This window comes from Rutidosis leptorrhynchoides, chromosome 4, assembly GCF_046630445.1.
Source record: "Rutidosis leptorrhynchoides isolate AG116_Rl617_1_P2 chromosome 4, CSIRO_AGI_Rlap_v1, whole genome shotgun sequence".
Classification (NCBI taxonomy): domain Eukaryota; kingdom Viridiplantae; phylum Streptophyta; class Magnoliopsida; order Asterales; family Asteraceae; genus Rutidosis; species Rutidosis leptorrhynchoides.
Genome location: NC_092336.1, coordinates 585,847,150 through 585,861,222, shown reverse-complemented (window position 1 = coordinate 585,861,222; position 14,073 = coordinate 585,847,150). Strand labels below are relative to the sequence as shown.

The following is a 14,073-nucleotide window of genomic DNA, read 5'->3' as shown; positions in this document are numbered from 1 at the left end:
GTCAAATTACCAGAATCACTGAGAATAGAACTATCAAGAATATATTTTCTTGATATGTTCAGAAGTTAATAAGAATGAAAGAGTTATGTAACATGACACATGATGACGTTATAATCTGTGAATCATCATGTTCCATTTAGAAACTCAGCATGACTAACTGTAATATAATCACGTTGATCAAGTGTCATTATATTATACTAACTCATGCTTCAGTTCCCAACATTACTTCAATAACATTCATATTTTAAGCTCGAAAGTTTACAGAATATAGAAACTAACAGTTTCTATATGATGTAACACTGATAGCACAAAGAGATTAATGATTTCAGATAAGAATAGTTCTGAAAATATCTTCAGAAATATGGAGGATATTTATAATGAAAGATACGATGATATCTTGGAATTTCCAAGTTCGAAGGTTGATGAAGAAAAATTTTCCGCAAGATTTTAACATGACTTCGGAGCAAGATATTCTCTAGAGATTTCAACGGATCCGGAATTACCTGGATTCTTTGAATAGAGGGTATGGTCCTTGTATTTGTCCTTGGTCTCCTTCGTGGTTAGCTCAATCCGTTTTCCAGTTCCAACTTTTCTGAGCTTTTCCAACATACTATTCTTTATCATCAAACTTCCGATGACTAAGGTCGTTTACGGTTGCCTACAGTTTTTGCTGCTTCATTCAGCTTTTTTAAAGTTCATTGTATTGATTCGTAAGCTGGGTGCCTTTTCAAAATTTCAGAATTAAAGATTGTAATTTTAGGAGATAATTGTTATATGTATACATATAACTATTGATGTAGACATGCTGCGAGATTTCAAAATACTGATTGCTAATTCTCGATGGTTGGTATAGTAATTTTTGTTATAAGATGTAAATGAGTAAATGATAGGGTTTCACTGAATATAGTGATTTTTTTGAAAAGTCAGAGATCAACGGAGTTGTTGGTAAATTTACTGCTAATGTGGTGAGATATAAACGGTTTCCCGGTATCGATGACGAAAGACAACTTATATATCAGGGTTATAATAAGCTAACCCGAGTGAAAAGTCGAAGTTGACTTGTTGAAGATGTGACAAAATTGTCTAATTTGAAAAGGGATTGCCAAGTTATTTTGGGTAATAATAACACTAAAGAAATTAGCACAGCTATGCGTTAAACGTTTACTCAGTTTCCGAGAGTTTTTCAGGTGCAATACTATATGTATAAGTCTTTTCTTCAGTAGATGAAGTGCAGTTGGTTCATCCTCTCAATTGAGGTGTTTTCAAGAATCATGAAAGGTTTGAACGCGGATTGTAATCGTCAAGATACAAATGAGGTTTAAGATGAAATCAAGTGGCAAACTTGAAGAATTGTTTAGTTTCATATGTTATAATCAGTATTTTAATTCATTTTAATTATCCAATGTTGGCAGTCCACAGTCGATAGTCCACAGTTAACAGTCCAATAATTCATACATAGTTTAGTATATAATATTCAAATTAATTAATTCATATCGTGACCCGTGTACATGTCTCATACTCGATCACAACTCAAAGTATATATATTATTTGAGAATCAACCTCAACCCTGTATAGAGAACTCGATCATTACTGCATATAGAGTGTCTATGGTGATTCCAAATAATATATATAGATGTGTCGATATGATATGTCAAAACCTTGTATACGTGTCCCGATATTTAAAGTGCGTAAAAATAATTAACAGAAATTAAATGACGATAAATAATGTGCGTAAAGTAAATAACAGAAATTAAATGACGATAAATAAAATTGAGAGAATGTAAATTGCGATAATTAAATTGCGATAAATAAAATGTAATCAGTTAGCTAAGAATAATTAGCTAGGAACAGTTAGCGTGGATTCTTAACAAAATTACTCATAGTTAATTTGTTTGTTTCTAACAACTTTTATTTTGTCAAATGTTTTCTTTATTATGTCACTTGTTGGATTCTGATAAATCAAAATCCAAATATGAAATTGGATGAATATGGTTATTCTGTGGTGAACGGATTTGTATATCGGTGGATGTAAGTAGGATAGTATATGACTGTTGAAACAGATTCGAAGAATGTACATTGTAACTTATTAATGTGAAATTTAAATATTCCTCGGGTATTACCTACCCGTTAAAATATTTTCACCATTAACAGTTTGTACAAGATAATTTTTAATTACAATCTTTATGAAAACATATATACATATATATTTTCTTCAGATGTATTCATGGATTTAATGAGTTAATATGATATTAAACTCATTTGCTTTTCGGTTGGAACTAGAATAAATAATCTCTAAAACATTTAGAGATTACTTAATCGCCATGAAGAACGAAGATAATCGATGTAGAACGATACGTAGAACGATGATTATACTCGAGGTACAAAATGAGATATTGAGGCAAGAATTGTTGATGGTACTGGTGCTGTTACTAATGGTACTGTTGGTGCCGGTGATGTTGTTGAAGCTGGTAAATTTTGCACCACGTTTTCCAAATTGATTACTCGAGCGTGAATTTCGTTGACTTCTTCGATTACTCCAGGATGATTGTCGGTAAGAAAGAGCGAATGAATAAGACCCAGAATTTGAGATAGTATATAATCATGACGAGATACTATGGAAATGAGAGTGAAAATGATGTTTTGGACTAGTTTGCCGGTAAGTGTGTCAGGTTCTTCGCCAAGAGGGGAATGTGCGGGATGGAAGGGATCGCCTTCTTCGCGTCTCCATTGATTAAGTCGACTACGAACTCATCAGATAAATTAAGGATGAATGATTGGTAGATTCATTCTAGTGACGCATGCTTTCGGAGCTCAGGTGGATATCCATATCGAAATAGCTGTCGGAATAACTATCGGAATAGTTATCGAAATCTGAGGGACTCGAACTGATTGAGGGGTTCATCTCGTACAATCAGATGAAGGATTTTCGATAAGAATTAGATTATAGGATGTAGTTTAGTACCCTACAATACATAATTTACATATGTATATATAATACTAAAATCCCATAAGTTACGGAGGAATCTACGGAAGTTGTCAGGCAAAGTCTACAGTAATAGATATGTTAAGATATGAATTAGCAGATACGCTAAGATACGAATTTTGTCTATACACTATTTATGCAATCATTGCAGTAAAATGTGTCTAGACTAAGAATGATAAGCAGGTAATTTCCTAAGGATGATAAACAGATGATTCCCGACAAAAATGATAAGCAAAACTTTTGACATGCAGACACGGTCGAAGTCCAGACTTACTAATGCATCCTAACGACTATTAGGTAGACACACTAATGCAAGACCTGGTTCACTAAGACCACCGCTCTGATACCAACTGTGAAGACCCGTCCTAATCCATCTGGACGAAGTCCATATCAATTATAAACGATTCACAACAGTTGATTACATCGCGAGGTACTTGACCTCTATATGATACATTTTACAAACATTGCATTCGTTTTTGAAAAAAACAATCTTTCATTACATCGAAAGTTGACAGGCATGCATACCATTTCATAATATATCCAACTATAATTAACTTGATAATAATCTTGATGAACTCGACGACTCGAATGCAACGTCTTTTGAAATATGCCATGAATGACTCCAAGTAATATCTATAAAATGAGCAAATGCACAGCGGAAGATTTCTTTCATACCTGAGAATAAACATGCTTTAAAGTGTCAACCAAAAGGTTGGTGAGTTCATTAGTTTAACATAAATAATCATTTCATAATTTTTAATAGACCACAAGATTTCATATTTCCATTTCTCATAAACATACGTCCCATGCATAGAGACAAAAATATCATTCATATGGATTGAACACCTGGTAACCGACATTCACAATATACATATAAGAATATCCCCATCATTCCGGGATCCTCCTTCGGACATGATATAAATTTCGAAGTACTAAAGCATCCGGTACTTTGGATGGGGCTTGTTGGGCCCGATAGATCTATCTTTAGGATTCGCGTCAATTAGGGTGTCTGTTCCCTAATTCTTAGATTACCAGACTAAAAAGGGGCATATTCGATTTCGATAATTCAACCATATAATGTAGTTTCGGTTACTTGTGTCTATTTCGTAAAACATTTATAAAAATTGCGCATGTATTCTCAGCCCAAAAATATAAAGGGGTAAAAAGGCAAATGAAACTCACCTAATGTATTTTGTAGTAAAAATACATATGGCGACATTGAACAACTGAACAATACAGGGTTGGCCTAGGATTCACGAACCTATATCATTTGTGTATTCATTAATATATATATAATCGTAATCGAATAAATATATATATTATTATTAGTGATGTAATTTTTATATTAATAACTTATATATATACTTCATTATTTAATTAAATGTATTCATTTTGTATATAAATATTAATATAGTTATATTAATATATATTTGGTTAATATTGTATTGAGATACTTAATTTGTTATTTATATGAATATCCATATACAAATGTTAATAATAAAAATTTATATTAGGGTTTATATATGATGACAACATATATTTATATATTAGTTGTTTCATTTTATATATAGTTTAGTTACTTTCATTTTAACAAAAATATAGTGATATGTATTATTAGTATTAGTGTAATGTATTTTTATGTAAAAATATATATTTGTCATAATACTAGTAATGATACTTATGATAATAATAATGATGGTGATAATAGTAGTAATGATCTTATTAATGATAATATTAATAATTGTTTTAATAATAAATCTTATAATGATAACAACAGTAGTTTTTAATAAAAAGTTTAATGATATTAAAAATAATACTTTTTAATAATAATACTAATTCTTAATAACAATGATAATTTTAGATAATACATGTTAAAGATGATAAATATAATAATATGCTTAGTAATTATAATAACAATACTTTATATAATAATTTCAATAATACTAACGATAATAATATTAACATTGATAGTAAAGATGCTAATAATAGTAATTACAATAATTTTACTACTAATAATAATACTTATGATAATAATGGTAATAATTTTTAATAATAATGATAATACTAATAGCAATTAATATTAATAGTAATAATGGTAATCTTAATCTTATTAATAATAAATACTGTTAACAATAATAATAATACTTGAACATCAACAATAATAATAATAATACTAATAATAATAATAATAATAATAATAATAATAATAATAATAATAATAATAATAACAATAATAATAATAATAAGGAAATAATAAAAATATAATAACTACCTCAAATGTAGGCCTTTCTAAAAAAAATTTGTGACAAACGAGATTCGAACCCGCGACCTCCCGCTTATACGCAAACATCTTGAACCATGGGCTGTAGCCCGTTTTTCTGTTTTATAAACCTATTTTAATTTCTATAGCCCGTAATTCGACTGTCACCATGTTCATCTTCTTCAACCCAACTTGGAATTTGTCCAGGGATCAAACCATTGCAACAACCATTAATTCGTTTGGGTTATTATTCTTAAACTTTTATTAAAAGACTCAATTAATTAAAACAAAAGAAATAAAAAAAAATCGCTGAAAACAATCTGTGAAAAAAACACGATGAAAACGTAAATCAAATTTAGAATTTTAGATCATTTTAGGTGAAATTTATAACATGAAAAAGGTTTGAAATTACTCCTAGAATCTTCCTGTAAACTCAATTGAATCAGAAACATCGATTTGAATTCGAATTTGATGATGAACAAAAGTTTGACTTTTTGGAAAATTATGTTTGACTCGTAAATTTGGATTCGATATTAAAAATTGGAATATGAAACTTTGCAGGTAGTTTCATTAGAGGATTTCCAACGTAACTGCAATTTTATATCTTGCAATTTCATTTGAATTAGAGCTTTTGGTATAATTGGTTTGAAACAGAGATACTAAGTCTTTTTCTTTAAAAATTTCTGTTTAATCGCGTAAGATAAAGGCAGTAGTGGTTATATTTGATAGTGTTATTAGAAGATTGAATGAATTTAGTCCATAAAGTAGAATGTTCGTTTGTTACCTATAATTGAAGGTGTCATCCGTGATTTACTCAGACAAAAGGAAAAAAACAAACAAATATGAATCAGATTGTGATAGGGTACGAATTCTACTTTTACATATATTATTTAATCCAGTAGTTACATTAAATAAATCAGTTATTGATGTTAAAATTCTGTAGTATTTATTTATGATTTATAATTAATATTAATAGCTAATAAATACAAATATAATAATAATAATAATAATAATAATAATAATACTTTCAAAAATAACAATAACACTATTAACAGCAAGTTTAATGTTAAATATTAACAATATTGTAACTAATGATATTAATAATGATAACAATAATATTAATAATAATAATATTATAACCAATTAAATGTATTCATTTTATATCCACATTTTATATATAATAGTATTAATAATGATATCAAAATAATATTAATAATAATAGGAATAATGATAAAAGTAATAATAGAAGAAATAATGATAATAAATAAAATGATAACTTTTAGTGATAAGAATCATAATATAACTAAAATTATAATTTTCCTACTAGTTCAAATAATAATGATATTAATATAACATATATATTTTAACTCTATAAATAAATTCAATATATAAATTTTATATTTTATTATTTATATAATACTTATTAACTACATATTATATAATAACATATATTGAACATTATACATTTTATTATATAGTAATATACATGTAATCATCAATTAAGTATAAATTTCGTATACATATATATATGTATATATATATATATCTATATATATATATCACAATATACAATTAATAAGTATTAGTAGAATCACACATATACATATAGATTCACAATAATATCATGTATAGATTTGTATATAAATACTTAATTGATTATTATTTTATATGTTTAATTCTGATTGATTAAGGTTTATTTTATTAATTCAAAATATCACATATACACTTTTATTTATAATTACGTATATATATGTATATATATATATATATATATATATATATATATATATATATATATATATATTTACACAATGGTTCGTGAATCATCGAAAACAGTCGAAGGACAAATGTACTTATATAAACAATTAAAAAAAAATATGAGACTCAACTTTACAGACTTTGCTTATTCTGTCGATTTCATCTAAGAATGAAGTTTAAATTTGATCGGAAATTTCCGGGTCGTCACATTATCTGTCTTTGCACATATCATAATCAGGAGTAGCATAATCACATTAATGTGAAGGTATTATCTATAGAACACCGATTAGAAGGATTATCTTAATATAAGTTGGCAGTCATGATTCTGTTGATTTGTGTTTGCACAGATGAACAGAACAAGAATTCACCAAGCTCGTATTTCGATAAATCCAGCACCGGATGTCTCCATAGACCATATCATTTCCTCAAGCAACACCAGATTCAATCTTTCCACCTTGCGGTGAGTGAGATTAACTGTTAAGTGTTAATGTCGTTATCCTTATAATTGCAGAATCAGACTACTATCAGTTCGATGTTCTTCTGTAATGACAAAGGTACACTTCCGTAGTCATTGGCTCAAAATTGGACTCTATAAATGGCTAGGGGTTGGGCACTGTGCAGTGTGCCAAAACGGTCTCAGGCTGGGTTTGATCAGAAACACTTTTTTGTTCATTGTTAAAAATATTAGCAAGTAGTAATGCACTAAATTTGATTACAGGAACAAAATTTAGAATAGTAATGTAAGTATATGAATAAAGCAATTTTAGGAGGCTGTAAGCATTAAAATGCACTCTGGGTGACGTTCAACCTGTGCATTTTACAAAGCGTTTTTGTGTGACCTTTTGTGATTAACAAACAACGACCCAGATCGATGCATGTATACTTAAATGGAAATCAAAAAAGTACAAACATATCAAATAAGAGTTAACAGAATCAAGTTTCAGACCTTGATTATTATATGCAAATATTTGAACATAATAGACATAAATATCTATATTTTATCTCTTTGTACTAATAATTCTATCTGTACTTAATTAAACGACCATTTAAATAAAAAAATGAAATAATTAAATGCTTATACAGCTTTCTAAACATTCCTCATCCATTCAAAATCGATTCAAAACAATAACTAAGATTAAAGATAAGGGATAGAGCAAGTATGCTATAAACGATGTCCAAATGGGGAACTTTGATCTGAAGCTGGCTGCACTACCCATAATGACACAAGCAATCAACACAACCAGAACTTCTTCTGAAAATTCCCATGCCAACCCTCGGAAATATATAACCGCCAAAAGAACAAAAAATCCAAGAACATTGTTCATGAACACTCCATCATATAACTGCATATCATAAAAAACATAACATTAAATATGTGCATTCAGACCAATAATAATAAAGGGTACTAATAAAAAAACGAACCTCGGAGAAAGTCAAAGAAGTAGTTCGCTCGTTCTTTTTACTTGCAGTCTTAATGGCTGAAATTGCAGCTCTTGCATTTGTGGCAAATGGGACGAAAATAAAAGATACGAAAAATGAAGGAATGTTTGCAGAACTCGAGACATTTTGAACACTATGTATCAACGGTTCAGCCAGAAGTGCTAACATGGTTATCCCAAGCACCAACATCATTATAGCCTTTGTCCAAGCCCAGTTAGAACGATCTACACCATCATCGATCCATTTTTCCCATGGCCTCTGCATATTTGTTTGAATCAAACGAATAAATTTACAAACTTAACTATTTTAATATGAGGTTTTCCCTTTTCGGTTTCCCCGAGAGGGCAAAAATTTTCAAACTCTGATGTATGCGTCATATCCGGAAGAGTCCGTGACCGTTTCCCAAACACTGGGCTATCTTGGGATGGTTAAGGGGCCCAAACTTAACTATAATGCTCTCAAAAGAAAGATGCTAATTATGTGACTTACATCAGTACTATTGGCCCCGGGTGATATGGGATCAATTTGGTAATTAGATGTGTTAAGCCATTCTTTAAATCCGTTTATGAACTCATGTTCATCGATTTGATTATCTCCACTTGTGTCAAGATCTTGCATTATTTTATCCGTTAGCTTATCTATATCCTCTGGTATCTTCACTGTGTTGATATCCATAATCAGTCTCTTCAACTCGGATTGTGTTACAAATTGATCTTTATTAAGATCAATCTTTTCAAACAACCTAAAATTGACCACAAATGTATCTACATGAATAAATACTCACCTTTCAAACTAATGTTATACTTCGAAACATAATTTTCACCTTTTTATTGCCGATACATTTGTTGTTCCATCTTCGTAGTAGAAGTTTCCTAATGGAAATGTTTGGGCATGTCTAATAATTTCCGATATTAAGACTCTCATCATTTCTTCTTCTTTCTTTTTCGTCTGAACCCATGGTTGGATAATCTGAAAATAATAATGATCATGAAATATGTTAGAATATAAGATACAAATATTACTTGATGAAAAATTTCAAGTTTCTAAGTTGTATACTTGAATTAACTCCTTCCATGAGCGTGTTGAGCGATAGGAGCGTTTATTTACTGCATCCTTCATCTCATCGAGCCATTTTGTGAATCTTTCGACAAATTCATCTATTGTGACTTTACTATTACCATCTGTATCGAATTCTTTCATTATTTCATCCATTTTTTTGTCCTTGCTCCAATTTATTTCTCTAAATTTGATATCCTGGAGAAGTTGTTTTAGTTCAGGAAAAGATATGTAGTTATCGCCATCTTGATCTATCTTCGTAAATAGACTGCAATCCAATATACCATTTCAGCCCACATGAAAAAAAAAAAATTATAAAAAAAAAATTAAGAAATTAAAAATGATGCATAACCACGAAAACAGAACAAGAAACAAACCGTCTTATAGCAGGTAAATTTGGTGAACCATCTTCAGTAAGCACTTGTTCAGCAGTATGCTCCTGCAAATGGTTTATTATGTCCACAACTAAATGTTCATGTTTCACGTACGCTAATCGTCTTTTCTGGATTGATGGCTCAAACACCTACATTGGTAAATTGAAGTATACAAATTAAAAAATTAAAATAGTGTTAATCATGTCATAAATAAGTCCACCAAAGTAGAAATAAGTAAATACCTGGTAAATGAAGTACACAATCAAGAAGATAAAAGAAACAAACAGAGGGATCATGAACATGTATCCCTGAAACGAACCAAAAAATAGTTCCGGGATTAAGAGGAACATGAACGGTATAACTGAAACAACCATAATTTTGGCTGCATAACTTGTCTCATGATCTGTAACTACACCACAACCTGAAAACAAGAAGAAAAAAAAAAACACATCATTGCAAAATCTTGGAAATTAAATATATGAATTTTCGAGTGAAGTGAGGAAGATCGGCTGACCAGTGAAAAATGATAACATATTTTGGTATCGGTTTTGGGTAGAATTCAATAAAGGAGTACTTAAATCGGATTCTGATGTAAATTTTCGACTCCCAACAATGACACAAGTTCCCCATATCAAAGTTAGAACAAGTATCGATGATCCGGCCAATAATCCAACTCCAGTCAGAACATACTCTTGGGCTACATCTTTTGTGTTCGAAAGTCCAGACACTGTAATTAGATAATGAAACCAATCAGTCATCTAAATAGGCGGATCTATAAGGGTGCAGGGGGCAGCTGCCCCTAAAAAATACAAAGAAACAATAATTTTGTTAATGATGTTAATTTTAAAACAGGGCATACCGAGAAGTATGAATGATTCAGGAAGGAAACCAAGGACCTGGAAAGCACTTGCACCGAAGATCCCAGGACCAAGAATTTGAAAAATTCTTTTACCTCCGGTCGAAACATACGATTCTCCATGGTATAATAAGTACTCGTAAACCACAATAAGGAATATATGGCCTAAAAGAGTTTCTGAACATGGCAAAAAACCATACATTTGCTCACACTGTTCTTCGACAACACCGGTTCCTTTGAGATGCAAGAAAGATGTGTTTCTCTCTTTACTTGGATCATCAGTGCCATCTAAAACTAACTCGGAGTGACTATCATATAACGATCGGCCTGTAACGCTTGCAACAAACACGATAAGAATAAATGAAAAATAGCAGGCTGTCATGGTGAATTTTATCATATTCAACAAATAGGTTGGGAGCTTTATTAACTTTTGTATAGTTTCAGGTATTATGTATTTATTGGATTATCTAAGAAAGGGTGATTAGTACGTGGAAGATCGAAAGATCGTGGAAAATGTTTAATATTAAGATGACTTTTACTTTGGAATAATTCAGGGTCAACGATACGTGGTTTACAAGTTTAATACTCCATTTTTTGTAATCTTTTAATTGAGCAAGCTGTGAAAAATGACATTTTGTAATTTTATTGCATGATATATTTGTTAAATAATTCAGCTTGTCTTATAGTATAAAACTACAACTGTCAATGTACTCTGCATTATTTGAAATTTCAAAACTGCTCCTTGAATTATACCCGCTTTTCTTTATAGGAAGATCTCAAGAAATCGCGATTTAGATGAAGAAAATGACGTAAACAATTACATTCGTTGATTATAGTCACATTGTTTCCATCATCTAGCCAACTAGGAGTTGTAGTTGGCGAAAAGAGTTGATTTAAAGTTCCATAATATTGATATGATTATCTAATCTAATTAAAACGTGAATGATTTACTTTTCAACTTGGCAACGGTATTTCTAATTCGAAGCCGTAAACGATAGCAAATAATCAAGTGGCACTATAAGAAACATTCAAGAACTTGTTACCTTGATGATGATGATGATGATGATAGAATAATCCCTTTCCCAATTAGATAAAATGATGACTTGGAAAAAATAAATAGTATGTTCACTACTAGAAAAAAGAGGACAGACGACGAAGGCCTTTTGCGACGAGACATCGCCGCAATAGGTCTTTTGCGGCGGGCCGTACGGCTTTTTGCGGCGAGATATGTGTTGGATATAGTTTTGGTTAGAAAAATTAGATATGGTTGCATAGTATTTGTGAAGGATGTTATCCCACATAGGTGGGTGGAAAAAGTTGGAGGGGACTTGTTTGGTTATAAAAGAGGGGTTAAGTCTTCATTTCAAATTGCACCAATCAATACACTTTAAGTATTTGATTATTTCTTTCTTTCTTACCCTTGTTTGAGAGTTGTATTAGTTAAATATTTTGAAGAGTGTAGTTGGCTTAAGAGAGTCGTCTATATCATTGTAACAATTTGTGATATAGTGTATCTCTCTCTTTGGGGGCCGGTTGTTTTTCTCCTATTTTGGAGTTTTCATGTTAAATCTTGTGTTGTGTATTGTTTTTATTTCTTTACTATTATTGTTGGACTGGGTGGTGGGAATTAGTGAGACCGTAATTTCTCAACAACTGGTATCAGAGCGTCAGGTTTGACGAGGGTCTCGGTTATAGGAGTCGGAGTATGCTCTGTGGTTGCCACGAGAGTGGATCGTCCACATTAGAAACTAGTTCTATTGATCGTATAGGGTATCTGGTTAGACAATATTATTTCTGATTCGGAGTAAGTGGCGTCTAGAATTTGTAGTGGACCGGGTGTTGGATTTTCCAATTTAACGGATCCTGTGCGCCACTCCACTACATCTGTCGGCCAGTCGAAACGTGAGCAAAATCAGAGAAAGTGTTGTTTATAGGATACGGATACGATGTCGAAGTTCAGTCCAATGAGGTTTGATGTAGAGAAATTTGATGGGAGGATCAATTTTGGCTTATGGAAGGTTCAAGTCAAGGATGTGTTGATTCAGTCTGGTTTACACAAGGCATTTAAGGGTAAACCCACCCTTGTTCCTGGCAGTGATTCTAGCAGTAAGTTCGATGAAGAAGAATGAGATGATATGGATTTGAGGGCAGCAAGTGCGATTCATTTGTGTCTTGCAAAGAACGTGCTTGCAAATGTGCACGGGTTATCAACGGCAAAGGAGCTTTGGGTTAACCTAGAGCAGTTGTACCAGGGCAAAGGCATCTCAAATCGGTTGTGTCTTAAAGAACAATTTCATACTCTGCGTATGGATGGGGGTTCAAAGATTTCAGATCATCTAAGTATTCTTAACGGTATTGTTTCGGAACTGGAGGCTATTGGAGTTAAAACGGATGATGAAGATAAAGCTTTGAGGTTGATATTATCTTTATCATCATCCTATGAGCACATGAAACCTATTCTAATGTACGGGAAAGAAACGTTGAAGTTTGAAGATGTTACTAGCAAGCTCCTATCCGAGGAGAAAAGATTGGAAGGTAACGGAGTCTCGTCATCAGAAGCTACTGTACTTGTGATGACCCGGAAATTTCGACTAAATTTAAACTTAATCTTAAATGATTAATGACTTCGACACGATAAGCAAAGCCTATGAAGTTGAATCTCAAAATTTTGAACTATTCAATTACCCTTCGGTTGTTCTCAACGATTCGCGAACCATTATATGTAAACAGATACATATATATACTATAACTTGAAAACGTAACAAAGTTTTAATTGCATGATACCGTACATTAAACTTATTGGTTTATATATCTATTTGAATATATATGATTTCAAGTTATTTAGTAAACGATAGTAACATTCGTTTATTGATTCAATTGATATTTAGATAAGTTAACTAAAGCGTTTAAGATGAACCAGTTAAACACTAATTTGTTACAGTGTTTTCAAATTGCCACATTACTCAAAATGCTACAGTGTTTTCGAAAATCACTATTTGCTACAGTGAAATTGCCTTTGCTACAGTGAATTGCTACAGTAAAATTTGATGAAATATTTAGCGAATATCTTGCTCCTTACTTATTTCAAATTCTTGCGGAACATATTCTTCATCATCCTTCGATATTAGAAATTCTAAGATATTATCATATCTTTCATTATAAATATCTTCGATATTTCTGAAGATATCTTCATAACTATTATCATCCGAAATTATTTATCTCTTCACGCTATCTGTGTTACATCATAAAAGAAACTATTTTAGTTTCTAAAATCTGAAAAATTCAAAAAAAAAAAAAAAATGGATGTTTTGAAGTAGTGTTGAGAACTGAAGCATGAGTTAATATA

The 14,073-nt window shown here is 31.0% G+C and overlaps 1 protein-coding gene across 1 annotated transcript; it reads right to left on the bottom strand.

Annotated features, from left to right (window-relative positions):
• Window positions 1-7,919: 7,919 nt before the first annotated feature.
• Window positions 7,920-11,139, bottom strand: LOC139845556 (sodium/calcium exchanger NCL2-like). Its single transcript, XM_071835815.1, has 9 exons — window positions 10,731-11,139; window positions 10,386-10,598; window positions 10,114-10,292; window positions 9,875-10,020; window positions 9,498-9,765; window positions 9,265-9,410; window positions 8,931-9,183; window positions 8,424-8,699; window positions 7,920-8,344 (listed from the first exon to the last, which is right to left on the bottom strand). Exons 1-9 carry the CDS (start codon window positions 11,122-11,124, stop codon window positions 8,108-8,110), a joined length of 2,112 nt encoding a protein of 703 aa, XP_071691916.1. The 5' UTR covers window positions 11,125-11,139; the 3' UTR covers window positions 7,920-8,107.
• Between the last annotated feature and the right edge of the window lie 2,934 nt (window positions 11,140-14,073).